Here is a 15,862-nt window from a genome sequence, read left to right on the forward strand (position 1 = left end):
ACAGGCTCTATGGATTGTTTTAGCTATCTGACCTAGCATTTGCACATTGATGTTTTCCAAAGTGCATGAACCTTATATTGATGTTAAGAATTGATTTTGGTTAACATTTTTTTTATAGATGATCATCTTGCACTATTGTGCATTAGTTGGCATACCTACAAATCAGGGCCATTGCTAGCCTGCAAAAAGACCAGCAACCTTTAGTGGCAAGGCATAATAATCGTAAACTATCCTAAATGGCATTCTGGGCTCTGCTGATTCTTGCTTATGACTTTAACCCATGATAGCCTACCTTAATGACACAAATCCATGTTTATTTGCCATTATTTCACATCATTTTATACACATGCATTACAGTTTAATACCTATGTAAAATTTCCATACATGTTGACCCTATCAAACTATAAAAAGCACATTTCAATGCTAAAACGTTTTACGTAAGGATGCTGTTTTATTTATATTTTCCTCTTAATGTAGTTTACGAGAAAAACAACGGTTAATATTGTGCTGTTCATATAATTCCCCTATATAAGACCTATGTAAATAACTTATTCATAACAGCCACAAGGCTCTAAATGGAGTAGTCTTAAATCTGGTATTGTTTAGGCTATAGTCAGAAAGATGTGTGACACCCATAGAATAAGGGCTGCTACATCCCAGGTTTACCTTGGTTAAGAATTACTGTCCTGGTTAAATGCTAACAGCTGTTAAGGAAAAGTGATCTACATAGTGAGGTAACTAAGAGACAAATAAAGGCTCATTAGATGATGAACTTAAAGCAGGCTATTGAATTATGGTACTGAAAGGGAAACAGCATGTTTAAAATGTTTGCTACACAGCAAAAAAATATATAAAAGCAAATAATATTTGTATCACTGTAACCATAAATATTATCCAAATGTATCAGGTTTTAGATATAGGGCTCCATTTATGAAGCTGCGGCCACATCTTTAGAGCCTGAATGTCTAGCACAAATGGGTCTGAAATGCTAGTTAAGTTGCTGAGACTTAACCTCTCCACCGTCCACCACCAGAAGGAGTTAAATCATCCTGGTCAGGATCAATAAGGATAGCTGACAAGCCCTATCAGTAATGTTCATGCAGCTTTTCAGAGTGTAGCTATACTTAGGGCAAGATTTATTATGAGGCAGCTGATATTTATAAAGCAACGGCTTAAACCACTGCTTCATAAAACCCTTTGGCGGATGAAAATCACCATGAATTAATTTGACCAGGGTGATTGACAAACTCTACGCTTATGCAATTGCTTGTGTGATGGTAGGGGGGCAACATTCCCCAATTGTTTTCTCCAGCAATGATAAATATGGGGAAGAGGAGGATCATCTCTCCAAAAAATGACAATCTACACATACACAGTTTTTATTTATTCCGCTTTTTTCAACACTCTTATTTTTGTGCACTACAGTTCGGCCATTTTCTTCAAATACCTTCCCGTTAACATCCTCAAAGCCTTCTCCCAAGAATGTATTTCCGGGATCTAGTACTATGCCAGCTGCAGAAAGGTAAGTTTTAATTTTTTACAAAGTGTAAAGTTTTATATTTAAAATTAAAAGCCACAATGACTGTTTCTGTAAATATCTGTCAGATTGTTGGCCAAATAGTAACAAACACTTTAGCAATCTTGACTGGCAAATAACGACAACTATGTTTATGCACAAGCAAAATTAGATAGAGAATACAATTTTTTTTTCAAATTAACTTCTATTATCAAATTCCTATTGGCCTCATGTTATTCTGTGTTGAATATATATCTATATAGGTAGCGATCACATGTCTGGAGCACTACACGGCAGGAAATAGTGCTTTCATCTAGTGCTCTTGCTAATTTATAACATTGTTGCAAAATTGCTGCCATATAGTGCTGTTGACACGTGCATGCTCCTAAATTTACCTTCCTGCTTTTCAGCAAAGGATAAAAAGAAAATAATGAACAAATGATAATAGAAGTAAATTGGAAAGGGGGTTCAAATTGTATGTTCTAGCTGAATCATGAAAGAAAAAACATTGGGTTTATGTCCCTTTAACAGTGAGTTCATTTATACAGCCTGAGACTAAGCCAAATATTTGCAATGTTTATAACCTAGCTCAGAATACAAGTGAATATATTCTTTAAAAGGTCCACACTGTTACATTTTTAAACACTTTTGTGTGAAAGATGCTTTACAATAGAGTATGTTTCCATTTTATGAGGTTTCTTCAGAATAACCCAAACTTGGTTGTCTTAAATTTGAACTTCTGTTAAACTTTCTGGCTGCATATACAAATACATTTTCTAACTTTCAATTTCTTACATTTTTCATCTGATTATTTCTTTTGTTGCAGTTCATCTCAGGTTGCATTACACCTACCACCATTCAAAGGTAAATGATAAACTCTAAGCCTCTACTTTTAATAATTAGTTGTTCAACCTTTTGACAAACACTTATAATCACAAGACAATGTGTACATTTAAATAATAAAATGGGCCAGATTACATGGCAGTCAGGAAACAACTCAGAACCTTCAAAATTGTTGACTAAGCCCTTTCACTTCCAATACCCAGAGACTTGTAAACAAATCCAGGAGATAGAAGTATAAAGAGCTTAATATTCTAGCTAACACAGTTATTGTCCTTTTAACCAGAGAAACAGGTATAACAAAATACTTGGCTATGATTAATTCCTCTTTACTGTTTGCAAATACTTCAATCCCCAAAACCAAACCTTTGATACAGTATTCAAGGGACTGTAAGTCATAACATGTTGTCTGGGTTTATGAGCAAGATAGAGCCTATTATTTGCCCTAACACTCCCTCAAAAAATTCATTGTTCTTTTGCTCCACCTCTCACACGGGCTAAGCCTCTCTCAGAAGCCCAGTCTTGCGTCCAGACTGAAACCATCACTTTCTTACTGACCCATCTTCTCACAGGCTGAGCCTCACTCACTCTCTGTCACCCATAACGCTCTTCAAAAATTTTAAAATCCACCCCAGATTACATTTTTATGAGCTATATTTTGAAGGAGGTATATAACTATGCTATTTACAATTTCAGTAAATATGAACAGATCATTTCCAGAAGGGGTGTGCAATGGCAGGCCACCAGCTCCTATTCCTGTCAGCCCTGTGCCACAACAAGCAGCAACTGAAAATGAGGTAATTATTTAAGTTAAAAGTTGTAATTTTTAATGTCAACCACACTTATTTTTGAAAAATAAAAAAACAATTACAAAAAAACCTTTTGTTTCTGTGTTCTGATACAACATAATTCAAGAGATTTATCACACAAGATAGGATAATATATTGCTGTTTTGTTACAGTTTGCACACCATAACTGTGGAATACAGTTTGTCTGGGCCCAGAGCCTTGATATGTGCCTATTGGTCAGGGATGTTCTGTGAGTTAAGGGGCAGTTTCAAAATGGACTCCCAAGTCTCAATGCACAACAACACTGCTGATACACAGAGCATATGAAAGGGTCAGATAGGTGTGAATTTGGCATAGGAGAGTATGCTGGGCAGGTTATACGCACAAGAAAAAATATTACAAAACCTTGGAATTTTCAAGTATGCATTTTGCAAACATAAGCATAAAGGTTTATAACTGATTTAGAGATGCACTGTTTTGAGCTGCATATTCACTACAATTCCTCTTTTTAGAATTATGTTTGAAAGTTTGATGTACCCAAAATAGCACACAGGAGAACATTTTAAGTTGTCCCTCAATTATGTCTCCCAGTGTACCCTTACACATATCAAGAATATGGGCCCAAATATGCTCTGTCTTATATGGTTGACGTAAAAATACTATGGCCTCTATTTAACAAAGGTCTTGCGGACCAGATCCGACAGTGCGGATCAGGTCCGCAAGACCTCGCTGAATGCGGAGAGCAATACGCTCTCCGTATTCAGCATTGAACCAGCAGCTCACAAGAGCTGCTGGGGCAACGCCGCCCCCTGCAGACTCACAGCCAATCGGCCGCCAGCAGGGAGGTGTCAATCAACCCGATCGTACTCGATCGGGTTGAATTCCGGCGATGTCTGATGTCTGCTCAGAGCAGGCGGACAGGTTATGGAGTAGTGATCTTTGTGACCGCTGCTTTATAACTGCTGTTTCTGGCGAGCCTGCAAGCTCGCCAGAAACACGGGGCATCAAGCTCCATACGGAACTTGATAGATAGGCCCCTATGAGCGTTACCTTAAAGTACTATACAAGCTACTTCTCAACAAATCTTTCAGCAGTTACAGCTGCCTTTTTCATGAAAGTTTGCTACAGTTACAAAAAATGTAAAATAATTTACTAATATATTACACTTTGTAGAAAACTAAAGGAATTAAGAACTGAAGAATGTGTAAACACAAGTGTGTCTTTTCTGCTATAGTTCATCATTTGAGGGCCATCTCACCATTGCTGTAGTTTAATATTTCTGTATTAAAATTAACATTTGCATATTCTTTATCTTTTTAAAAATCTCAGAAACAATGGTACACTGGCAGTATATCAAGACCAGATGCTGAGCGAGCACTCAGATCAATAAACCAGGTAAAAGATTTTAACTTCTTTTCATTCTGCTTCCTTTACCTTTATCCATCTATTTTTCTATCCACAAGTCTTTCATTCTTTCTTTGTGATCCCTGTTAGTTTCCCTCTTTTGACTCTGATACCATCTTCCTGCCCTCTGTTTATATTTTCCCCTATATTTTTCTTTCCTCCAACTCTATCACTCTTCTGTGGGGGATACTTATAGTACTGCAAAATATTTTGGCACATTACAAAATAAATGATGATAATAATACCAATGGCTTGTAAAGATGACTTTTATGGCTATTGCCACACAGTTAAATAATATCTACTAAAACATGGCACCTGCTAACTCACATGAGAGTTCATATGAACTGTATGTGACATAGTTGCATAGTAATAAAGGTTGGAAAAAAATATTCATATCCATCAGGTTTAACCTTTTTACTCATTACTGTTACTAATGTTGATCCAAGAAAGCAAAAAAAAAAAAAAAAAACTCAAAAAACAAAACAAAACAAAACAAATTAAAGCCATTTCCAATTGTGTCTAACAAGTGCCAATCACATTTCTCCTATAACAACAAGCTACTATAAAGGTCAGATTGGCCATATCAAGATATTTCCTGGTAGGCCACAGCAGATGGGGCTGGCTAGCTACAATTTAAGTGGGTTGTTCTTCTGGTGAGGTAATATAACTGTATCATCTCTTTCTTATCTTCTAATGTATTAAGGTCACAAAGTATTTCTTTGTCATTATTATTTTCTAGACCATATACCATTTTAGTAGCTCTCCCTTGAATGCTTTCTATTGTCTAGTCAGGTCACACTGTGAATGATGCACTATATTGATGGTTTTCTCCAGATTACACTATGGGGCCGAATTATCATTGCTGTAGCATATCATGTCCTCCAGACATCGCTGAATGACGACAGCATACACTGTCGGCATTTAACATTGAACAAGCAGTTCTAGTGAACTGCTTGTGCAATGCCGCCCCCTGCAGATTCTCAGCCAATCGGCCGCTAGCAGGGGGTGTCAATCAGCCCAATCGTATTGGATCAGGCAGATTGATGTCCGCAGCCTCTTAAGACAGCTGCTTCATAACTGTTGTTTCCGGCGAGCCTGAAGGCTCGTGCGGAAACAGGGGCATCAGGGGCTGTTCGGTCCTTGATAAATCGGCCACTTTGTGTTATGATACAACCCCAAATACTCATAGAAAGAGAACTATTGTATCTGTTGTTGGTTCAATCTGACATGCTCTGTGTTATATCTGCACTCTTTCCTATCCTTGGCCTGTTTGCCCAGCATGGCAGCTAATCACCTTGAGGTCCTGTTATCCTTGCATACCTCTTTTTCATCTGCTGTATCTCTGCCCATTTTGCCATTAATTTAGTCCCAAGTCTTGACGACTATAGCACAACAATATACAGAAAATGTGGTAGAAGTGAGGTACTCCAAAATAGCCAAATTTAGAATCTACTGATGCACCTTTTTACAAGGATGTATACTTTGCATTGACTCTCATCCTGCTAAGATTCTCCCAGAGGAGTTTTCTTACCCTATAAAACTCTGCTGCTCACTCTAACAAATTGATTGGACATTGTTGTGAGTTTCTCCAGTTTCCCATCTCCTGCTGCTTGCTGATTATACAGTACTTTCCAGATCCCTAACTTCTGCCTATTTTCTTTGGACTTGGCCTCCTGCTTGTTCCTTTTTCTTAAAGCATTGTTTGGACTGCCTTTCTGTGTTTGACCTCCAGTCTGATAATTGGACTTTGTTCTCTCCAGTTCCCTTCATATATAAGCTTGTGAGGATTGATCTTTAGTGTATTACCTAACCTGCTACTCTGGACTATCCTCTGCTTTACACCTTTACTTCTGCACAGCAGGAACATCACCAAACACCATAGGTGGCAATCACCTCAGCCTGGCTCTATAGATAATCATTTTTACACTGTGAAATAGAGTCAAATTAAACTGGGTTTTTGGGTACTTACTTATACAACAACATTCTGATTTTTTTTTTAATTACTAACTAATATCTAATTCTTAAATAAATATTAGGGGAATGGGTATCCCAGTAACCCCTTGAGAAAATGGGGCGTGTGCATTCTAGAGGCTTAACGGAAAATAGTGCTGATATTCAGATTTTTCCAGGGCTGCTTTTTGTTCCCAGTCCAGCCCTGGCTACTATACTGTTAATACTATTATATCAGGTAGATAATGTTCAGTAAAATTAGTAGTATCCCCTCAAGAAATGCACATTAGAGGTTGCTTACTTTTACATATTAAGGAATTTATGGAGAGTTGCTGACAGTGCCACAAGATCACTTACTGCAATGAATCGCAGGCTTCTAAGATCAAAGTGGGATATGATAACTACCCAAAAATAATAGTCCAAGTTCATATACTGTTTAGCAGCAGATGTTTATTATTGCATTGCTGTCTGCATGTAAGCACTGTATGTGTTTAGCCCTACAAAGGGGATAAACACATTGTTAAAGGGACCACCTAGTCAAAATTAAACTTACATGAGTCATGATTTACTCTCTTGGTATTCTTTGTGGAAAGATAAACCTAGGTAGGCTAATATGCTAATTTCTAAGCCGTTGAACTGCCTATAATCTCAGTAAATGTTGACAGTTTTTGACAGTTAGACACTGCTTGTTCATGTGTGTCATATAGATAACATTGTACTCACTCCTGTTTAGTTATTTAAGAGTCAGCACGGATTTGGCTAAAATGCATGTCTGTCAAAAGAGTTGAGATAAAGAGGCAGTCTGCAGAGGCTTAGATACAAGCTAATCACAGAGGTAAAATTTATATTAATATAACAGTGTTGGTTACGCAAAACTGGGGAATCCTATAATATAAAAGGCCAAGTGTGTTTGTCCGAAGCTGTCATGCGCAGTAGAGACAGCACGAGGACAAACACACCTGGCCTTACCTGACATGCTGTTTGCTGCGGGAGTGTGGGCGTGGCTGGGTGGGAGCGTGGGCGTGGCTGGGCAGGATCGTGGGCATAATTGGGGGCATGGTCGGTCATGGTGGGGGGCGTTTCTGGGAGCGGTCGGCACGAGAGAGAGGGGAGAGAAATATAAAGAGAGGGGGAGAGACAAAGAGATAGGAAAGAGCTAAAGAGAGGGGGAAGAGCAGAAGAGAGGGGGGAGTACAGAAGAGAGGGGGGAGAGAGAGCAAAATAGAGGGGAAAGAGCAAAAGAAAGGGGAAAGAGCAAAATAGAGGGAAGAGAGAGAAAAAGAGAGGAGGGAGAGAGAGCAAAATAGAGGGGAGAGAGAGAGCAATAGAGAGGGGGAGAGAGAGAAAAAGAGAGGGGGAGAGAGAGAGAAAAAGAGAGGGGGAGAGATAGAGCAATAGAGAGGGGAAGAGAAAGAGCAAAAGAGAGGGATGGAGAGAGAGAGCGAGCAAAAGAGAGGGGAGAGAGACAGAGCAAAAGAGAGGGATGGAGAAAGAGAGAGCAAAAGAGAGGGGTGAGAGACAGAGCGAAAGAGAGGGTAGAGAGAGAGCAAAAGAGAGGGGGGAGAGAGAGAGCAAAAAAAAGGAGAGAGAGAGACAGAGCAAAAGAGAGGGGGGGAGAGCGAGAGCGCAAAAGAGAGGGGGGAGAGAGAGAGCGCAAAAAAGAGGGGGAGAGAGAGAGCGCAAAAGAGAGGGGGAGAGAGAGATCGCAACAGAAAGGGGGAGAGAGAACGTGCAAAAAAGGGGGGAGAGAGAGAACGCAAAATAGAGAGAGAACACAAAATAGATGGGGGGAGAGAGAAAGCGTAAAAGAGAGGGGGAATAGAGAGCAAAAGATAGAGGGGGAAAGAGGGAGCAAAAGAGAGGTGGAGCGAGAGAGCGCAAAAGAGAGGGGGAGAGAGCGCAAAAGAGAGGGGGAGAGAGCTCAAAATAGAGGGGGAGAGAGCACAAAATAGAGGGGGGAAAGAGCAAAATAGAGGGGGGAAAGAGAGAACAAAAGAGAGGGGGGAGAGAGAGAGCAAAAGAGAGGTGGAGTGAGAGAGAGCGCAAAAGAGAGGGAGAGAGAGCACAAAAGAGAGGGGGAGAGAGCACAAAAGAGAGGGGGAGAGAGAGAGCAAGGGGTGGGATCGCTGTACTGCAAAAAATGGCCCATGTGAACGGGCTTTAGGACTAGTGGGTAATAAAGGGATTATCTATCTTTTTAAACAATACAAAATCTGGAGTAGACTATCCTTTTAAAGTCAGTTGCAGAGAAGCAATGCACTGCTGGGGGTTAGTTGGTGATTTGTGGTTATGCACATTTGCCTCTTGTCATTAACCCACTATATATTTTCTGCTAGGTGCCAGTAGACCATTGCAGCTCTTGAACTATCTTTAACTATGTGTTTAACCCCTGCAAAGATTATTCTCTTTTTTTGCACTTTTATTCCCTTTATTATAAATAAAGAGAAAAGTTGATTTGAGCTTTTAATTTTAACAGGCAGCCATCTCGGCTGCTTTCCAGGCCTACCCCCAAATCCAGTACCTCTCTAATGTATCTTTTGTATCAGCTGTTGCTTGTCAATGCAGCAATAAAAATCCTTTTACATTTACTATCCGTGGCTATCCTTCACTTTAACCAACAAACTTCCTTCTGAAACCAAAATTTTATTGTCATTCCAGCTTATAGAAAATGATTTATAAAATACCGGCCTCTTTCTCTACACTTACCATTAGCTATAAACTTTGCATTTTTGCATCTAAGAGCACAATACATTTATAGAAGTATGCTTTCTCTTCTAGGATGGAACATTTTTGGTGCGAGACAGCTCAAAAGCATCATCTACACACCCATATGTGCTTATGGTGTTGTACAATGATAAAGTCTATAATGTTCAGGTGCGCTATGATGAACAAAGGAGAATATACTACTTAGGTTCCGGACTCAGAGGGCAAGAGGTACTGTATAAATCGTCATTCCTTCACACATTACACAAAAATTCCTAAATGTATTTACAAATAAGGGTCTATTTTTACAGAGATATTATTTAGACATGTGCATGGCGAAAAAATTTGGTTCGGATTGATTCGGATTTTTTCAATTTCGGTTTGGAGCGATTCGAATTCGGAAAAATTTGAATCAATTCGGTTCGGATTTGTTTCGGATTCATTCGGATTCGAATAAATTCGGTTCAGATTTGTTTCGGATTCATTCGGATTCGAATAAATTCGGCTGGATTCGGTTAGATTCGGATCGGAAATTCGGAATTTCAGTAAATGTTAGGTGGGATTAGACTAGTATTATGTACTAAATTCGTCTGGATTCGGTTTGATTCGGTTCGGTTCGGAATTTCGGTAAGTGTTAGGTGGGATTAGATTTATACTGTAAAATAGTAGTGTAATCCATCGCCATCCGAATTTACAGAATAAATCCAAAGTAATTCAGATTTATTCGGTAAATTCGGCAGTATTTTAATTCGGAAATTTGGTTCGATCTGAATCGCCGAATTTTCCGAATTTACGAATCGATCCGAAATGAATCGCACATATCTAATATTAATTTTTCTTTAATAATTCAGAGGGAGCATGCAATTTTAAGCAACTTTCTAATTTACTATTATGAATTTTTCTTCGTTCTCTTGGTATCTCTATTTGAAAAATCTTAGGAGCCGGCCCATTTTTGGTTCAGCACCCTGGGTAGCGCTTGCTGTTTGGTGGCTACATTTGGACACCAATCAGCAAGCGCTACCGAGGTGCCAAACCAAAAATTGGCCGGCTAATAAGCTTACATTCCTGCTTTTCAAATAAAGTTACCAAGAGAACAAAGAAAAAAATGATATTAGGAGAAAATGAGAAAGTTGGTTAAAATTACATGCTCTATCTGAATCATGAAAGAAAGAAAAAATTGGGTTTCATATCCTTTTGCAAATATGATGAACAGAAATGAATATACATTCTGTGTTTAGGACTAATTATCAATGGGTAGTATATAAATTGTCATTCTGTCATATATTACACAAAAAATGCACACATTTCTTAGTAGATTCAGACATTTTCACACTAATTATTCTGCTAATATATGATTACATTTTCAATGTTATTTTTATATACAGATATGCATGTATAATATGGCCTCTAGTTATCAAGCTCCAGATGGAGCTTGACAGCCCCTGTTTCTGGCGAGTCATCAGACTCGCCAGAAACAGCAGTTATGAAGCAGCGGTCACAAAGACCGCTGCTCCATAACCTGTCCGCCTGCTCTGAGCAGGCGGACAGACATCGACGGAAATTAACCCGATCGAGTACGATCGGGTTGATTGACACCCCCCTGCTGGCGGCCTATTGGCTGCGAGTCTGCAGGGGGCGACGTTACACCAGCATCTCTTGTGAGCTGCTGGTGCAATGCTGAATACGGCAAGCGTATTGCTCGCCGTATTCAGCGATGTCTGTCAAACCTGATCCGCACTGTCGGATCAGGTCCGACAGACATTGATAACTAGAGGCCTATATATTCACAATTAAATTTCTTATTAAACATATAGGGCCAAATTACGAGAGGAGCGCTATCTTAATGTGTGCCCATAAAGGGGCAAATTTGACTCTTTACAGGTGCACGTTAAATAACCAGCCATTACAAGAGACTGGTTAATGCTTCAGCAAGCTTGTGGTTTCAGTTTGTGCTTAGCGCAATTAACCAGAGGTCAAACCTCTGGTTAATTAAAAAAATGTGTCTCATTTGCCAAGCAAATAAAGAGGACAGTACTGTACAATATAAAATAAATATGAGCATTTTTATAAAAAAAAACAAGTGCCAAAGCAGTTATAAGGGGGTAAAGTGCCTTTACTCAGAGGTAAATGGGGGTCTGTGTTTTTACTCTAAATATATATTTATATGCCCCCGTGCCGCGCTAGGTGGATTGCCTTGTCTCACGGCATTAAAATGAAGTTCCAATTGGAGCCTATGGAAGGTCACTCTAGTGTAGAGTACACATGCGTTGGTATTACTGAGTGGACCGCAAATATCATGCTCACATAAGCACAATATTGCACTCCCCTCGTAATCTAGACCTTAGATGGAAACTCATAATGGAACAGATTACAAGTGGATCGCAAAATATCACTTTCGCTAAAGAGATATTTTTGCTCCACTTAGTAATACCAGCACATGCAAATGTGCGCTGGTGTTACGAGTTAGGTGGAATGTGAACGCGACCTCGAGAGTTCGCTTACATAGGCTCCAATGGGAGCCCCGTTCTCAAGGTGTCAGACATGGCATGAGAACTAGCGCAGCGAAGGGGTAAGTCGTGCAGCGATGGGCAGCAAATGTAAATATATATGTATATGATAAATATATTATATATTTATGTTTTAATGTGACTGTATATACACATATTAGCACATAAATATAAACATAACTATACATATATAATATATATATATATATATATATATATGTATATAACCAAATACATATATATTTACAGGGAACACACAGTTCCCTAAGACCGCAATGTAAAGGCACTCTTCAGTGACACCCCACACCCACCTCTTATAATCCCTTTTTTTTATAAAAAAAAAAAAAGCTTGTTTGTTTTATTTTTAAAAAGCTACAACACACAGACCTAGATTTGGAGTTTGGCGTTAGCCGTGAAAACCAGCGTTAGAGGCTCCTAACGCTGGTTTTAGGCTACCGCCGGTATTTGGAGTCACTCAAAATAGGGTCTAACGCTCACTTTTCAGCCGCGACTTTTCCATACCGCAGATCCCCTTACGTCAATTGCGTATCCTGTCTTTTCAATGGGATTTTTCTAACTCCGGTATTTAGAGTCGTTTCTGAAGTGAGCGTTAGACATCTAACGACAAAACTCCAGCCGCAGGAAAAAAGTCAGTAGTTAAGAGCTTTCTGGGCTAACGCCGGTTTCTAAAGCTCTTAACTACTGTACTCTAAAGTACACTAACACCCATAAACTACCTATGTACCCCTAAACCGAGGTCCCCCCACATCACCGACACTCAAATACATTTTTTTAACCCCTAATCTGCCGACCGCCACCTACGTTATCCTTATGTACCCCTAATCTGCTCCCCCTAACACAGCCGACCCCTGTATTATATTTATTAACCCCTAATCTGCCCCCCTCAACGTCGCCTCCATCTGCCTACACTTATTAACCCCTAATCTGCCGACCGCAAAGCGCCGCCAACTACGTTATCCTCATGTACCCCTAATCTGCTGCCCCTAACACCGCCGACCCCTATATTATATTTATTAACCCCTAATCTGCCCCCCTCAGCGTCGCCTCCACCTGCCTACACTTATTAACCCCTAATCTGCCGAGCGGACCTGAGCGCTACTATAATAAAGTTATTAACCCCTAATCCGCCTCACTAACCCTATAATAAATAGTATTAACCCCTAATCTGCCCTCCCTAACATCGCCGACACCTAACTTCAATTATTAACCCCTAATCTGCCGACTGGAGCTCACCGCTACTCTAATAAATGTATTAACCCCTAAAGCTAAGTCTAACCCTAACACTAACACCCCCCTAAGTTAAATATAATTTACATCTAACGAAATTAATTAACTCTTATTAAATAAATTATTCCTATTTAAAAATAAATACTTACCTGTAAAATAAATCCTAATATAGCTACAATATAAATTATAATTATATTATAGCTATTTTAGGATTAATATTTATTTTACAGGTAACTTTGTATTTATTTTAACCAGGTACAATAGCTATTAAATAGTTAAGAACTATTTAATAGCTAAAATAGTTAAAATAATTACAAAATTACCTGTAAAATAAATACTAACCTAAGTTACAATTAAACCTAACACTACACTATCAATAAATTAATTAAATAAACTACCTACAATTACCTACAATTAACCTAACACTACACTATCAATAAATTAATTAAATACAATTCCTACAAATAAATACAATTAAATAAACTAGCTAAAGTACAAAAAATTAAAAAGAACTAAGTTACAAAAAATAAAAAAATATTTACAAACATAAGAAAAATATTACAACAATTTTAAAATAATTACACCTACTCTAAGCCCCCTAATAAAATAACAAAGCCCCCCAAAATAAAAAAATGCCCTAACCTATTCTAAATTACTAAAGTTCAAAGCTCTTTAACCTTACCAGCCCTGAACAGGGCCCTTTGCGGGGCATGCCCCAAGAAGTTCAGCTCTTTTGCCTGTAAAAAAAACATACAATACCCCCCCCCAACATTACAACCCACCACCCACATACCCCTAATCTAACCCAAACCCCCCTTAAATAAACCTAACACTAAGCCCCTGAAGATCTTCCTACCTTATCTTCACCCTGCCAGGTTCACCGATCCGTCCTGAAGAGCTCCTCCGATGTCCTGATCCAAGCCCAAGCGGGGGGCTGAAGAGGTCCATGATCCGGCTGAAGTCTTCATCCAAGCGGGAGCTGAAGAGGTCCATGATCCGGATGAAGTCTTCATCCAAGCGGGAGCTGAAGAGGTCCATGATCCGGATGAAGTCTTCTATCAACTGCATCTTCAATCTTCTTTCTTCCGGATCCATCTTGCAGACCTCCGACGCTGAACATCCTCTTCTCCCGACGCCTACTAGCCGAATGACGGTTCCTTTAAGGGACGTCATCCAAGATGGCGTCTCTCGAATTCCGATTGGCTGATAGGATTCTATCAGCCAATCGGAATTAAGGTAGGAATATTCTGATTGGCTGATGTAATTGTAGGTAGTTTAATTAATTTATCGATAGTGTAGTGTTAGGTTTAATTGTAACTTAGGTTAGTATTTATTTTACAGGTAATTTTGTAATTATTTTAACTATTTTAGCTATTAAATAGTTCTTAACTATTTAATAGCTATTGTACCTGGTTAAAATAAATACAAAGTTACCTGTAAAATAAATATTAATCCTAAAATAGCTATAATATAATTATAATTTATATTGTAGCTATATTAGGATTTATTTTACAGGTAAGTATTTATCTTTAAATAGGAATAATTTATTTAATAAGAGTTAATTAATTTCGTTAGATGTAAATTATATTTAACTTAGGGGGGTGTTAGTGTTAGGGTTAGACTTGGCTTTAGGGGTTAATACATTTATTAGAGTAGCGGTGAGCTCCAGTCGGCAGATTAGGGGTTAATAATTGAAGTTAGGTGTCGGCGATGTTAGGGAGGGCAGATTAGGGGTTAATACTATTTATTATAGGGTTAGTGAGGCGGATTAGGGGTTAATAAGTGTAGGCAGGTGGAGGCGACGTTGTGGGGGGCAGATTAGGGGTTAATAAATATAATATAGGGGTCGGCGATGTTAGGGAAGCAGATTAGGGGTACATAGGGATAATGTAAGTAGCGGCGGTTTACGGAGCGGCAGATTAGGGGTTAATAATAATATGCAGGGGTCAGCGATTGCGGGGGCGGCAGATTAGGGGTTAATAAGTGTAAGGTTAGGGGTGTTTAGACTCGGGGTACATATTAGAGTGTTAAGTGCAGACGTAGGAAGGGTTACCGCATAGCAAACAATGGGGCTGCGTTAGGAGCTGAACGCGGCTTTTTTGCAGGTGTTAGGTTTTATTTCAGCTCAAACAGCCCCATTGTTTCCTATGGGGGAATCGTGCACGAGCACGTTTTTGAGGCTGGCCGCTTGCGTAAGCAACTCTGGTATCGAGAGTTGAAGCTGCGTTAAAAATGCTCTACGCTCCTTTTTTGGAGCCTAACGCAGCCATTCTGTGGACTCTCAATACCAGTTAATTTTATGGTGCGGCCAGAAAAAATCTGGCGTTAGTTTTTTGGGTCATTACCGACAAAACTCCAAATCTAGCCGACAGTTTTTTGGGGGTGATTGGGGACATTTATAAAATGAACCGGAAATCTGATCTCGGGTTAATTTTATGAACACTAATTGCTGCCACGACCTCACGGTAGTAATATCTAGCCACTTGTGATGACTGGTTATTTATCACATGCCCGCAAATGGGAAAATTTGACCATTTGCAGGCGCACAATAAGTTAGCCCAGTATGCAATAACCATCATCACCTATTTTACCAATATTTAAGGCCACGGACAGAAATCAACACAATCGAATATGATCGGGTTGATTGACACCCCCTGCTAGGGGCCGTCAATCTGCAGGGGGCGGCATTGCACCAGCAGTTCACAAGAACTGCTGTTGCAATGATAAATGCCTACAGCATATGCTGTCGGCATTTATCAATGTGCAGCGATGTGCAGCGGACATGATACGCTACTTCGTATCATGTCTGCTTGCACATTGTTAAATATGCCCCTAATTTTTCTTTTTTGTTAAATAGTTTTTATTGAAAATTTTCAATATTACAGAAAGGAAATGAAAATTATACG

At 39.2% G+C, this 15,862-nt stretch overlaps 1 protein-coding gene across 1 annotated transcript in view; it reads left to right on the top strand.

Annotated features, from left to right (window-relative positions):
- The window catches only part of LCP2 (lymphocyte cytosolic protein 2), a 228,824-nt gene that overhangs the window by 209,447 nt on the left and 3,515 nt on the right, over window positions 1–15,862 (top strand). The window contains exons 16-20 of the mRNA XM_053719585.1: window positions 1,426–1,522; window positions 2,343–2,380; window positions 3,053–3,153; window positions 4,474–4,539; window positions 9,277–9,432. Of these exons, the coding sequence (XP_053575560.1) occupies window positions 1,426–1,522; window positions 2,343–2,380; window positions 3,053–3,153; window positions 4,474–4,539; window positions 9,277–9,432 (458 nt within the window). The remainder of the gene's footprint in view (window positions 1–1,425; window positions 1,523–2,342; window positions 2,381–3,052; window positions 3,154–4,473; window positions 4,540–9,276; window positions 9,433–15,862) is intronic.

The sequence above is a fragment of the Bombina bombina genome, chromosome 6 (genome assembly GCF_027579735.1).
Source record: "Bombina bombina isolate aBomBom1 chromosome 6, aBomBom1.pri, whole genome shotgun sequence".
In the NCBI taxonomy this organism is placed as follows: Eukaryota; Metazoa; Chordata; class Amphibia; order Anura; family Bombinatoridae; genus Bombina; species Bombina bombina.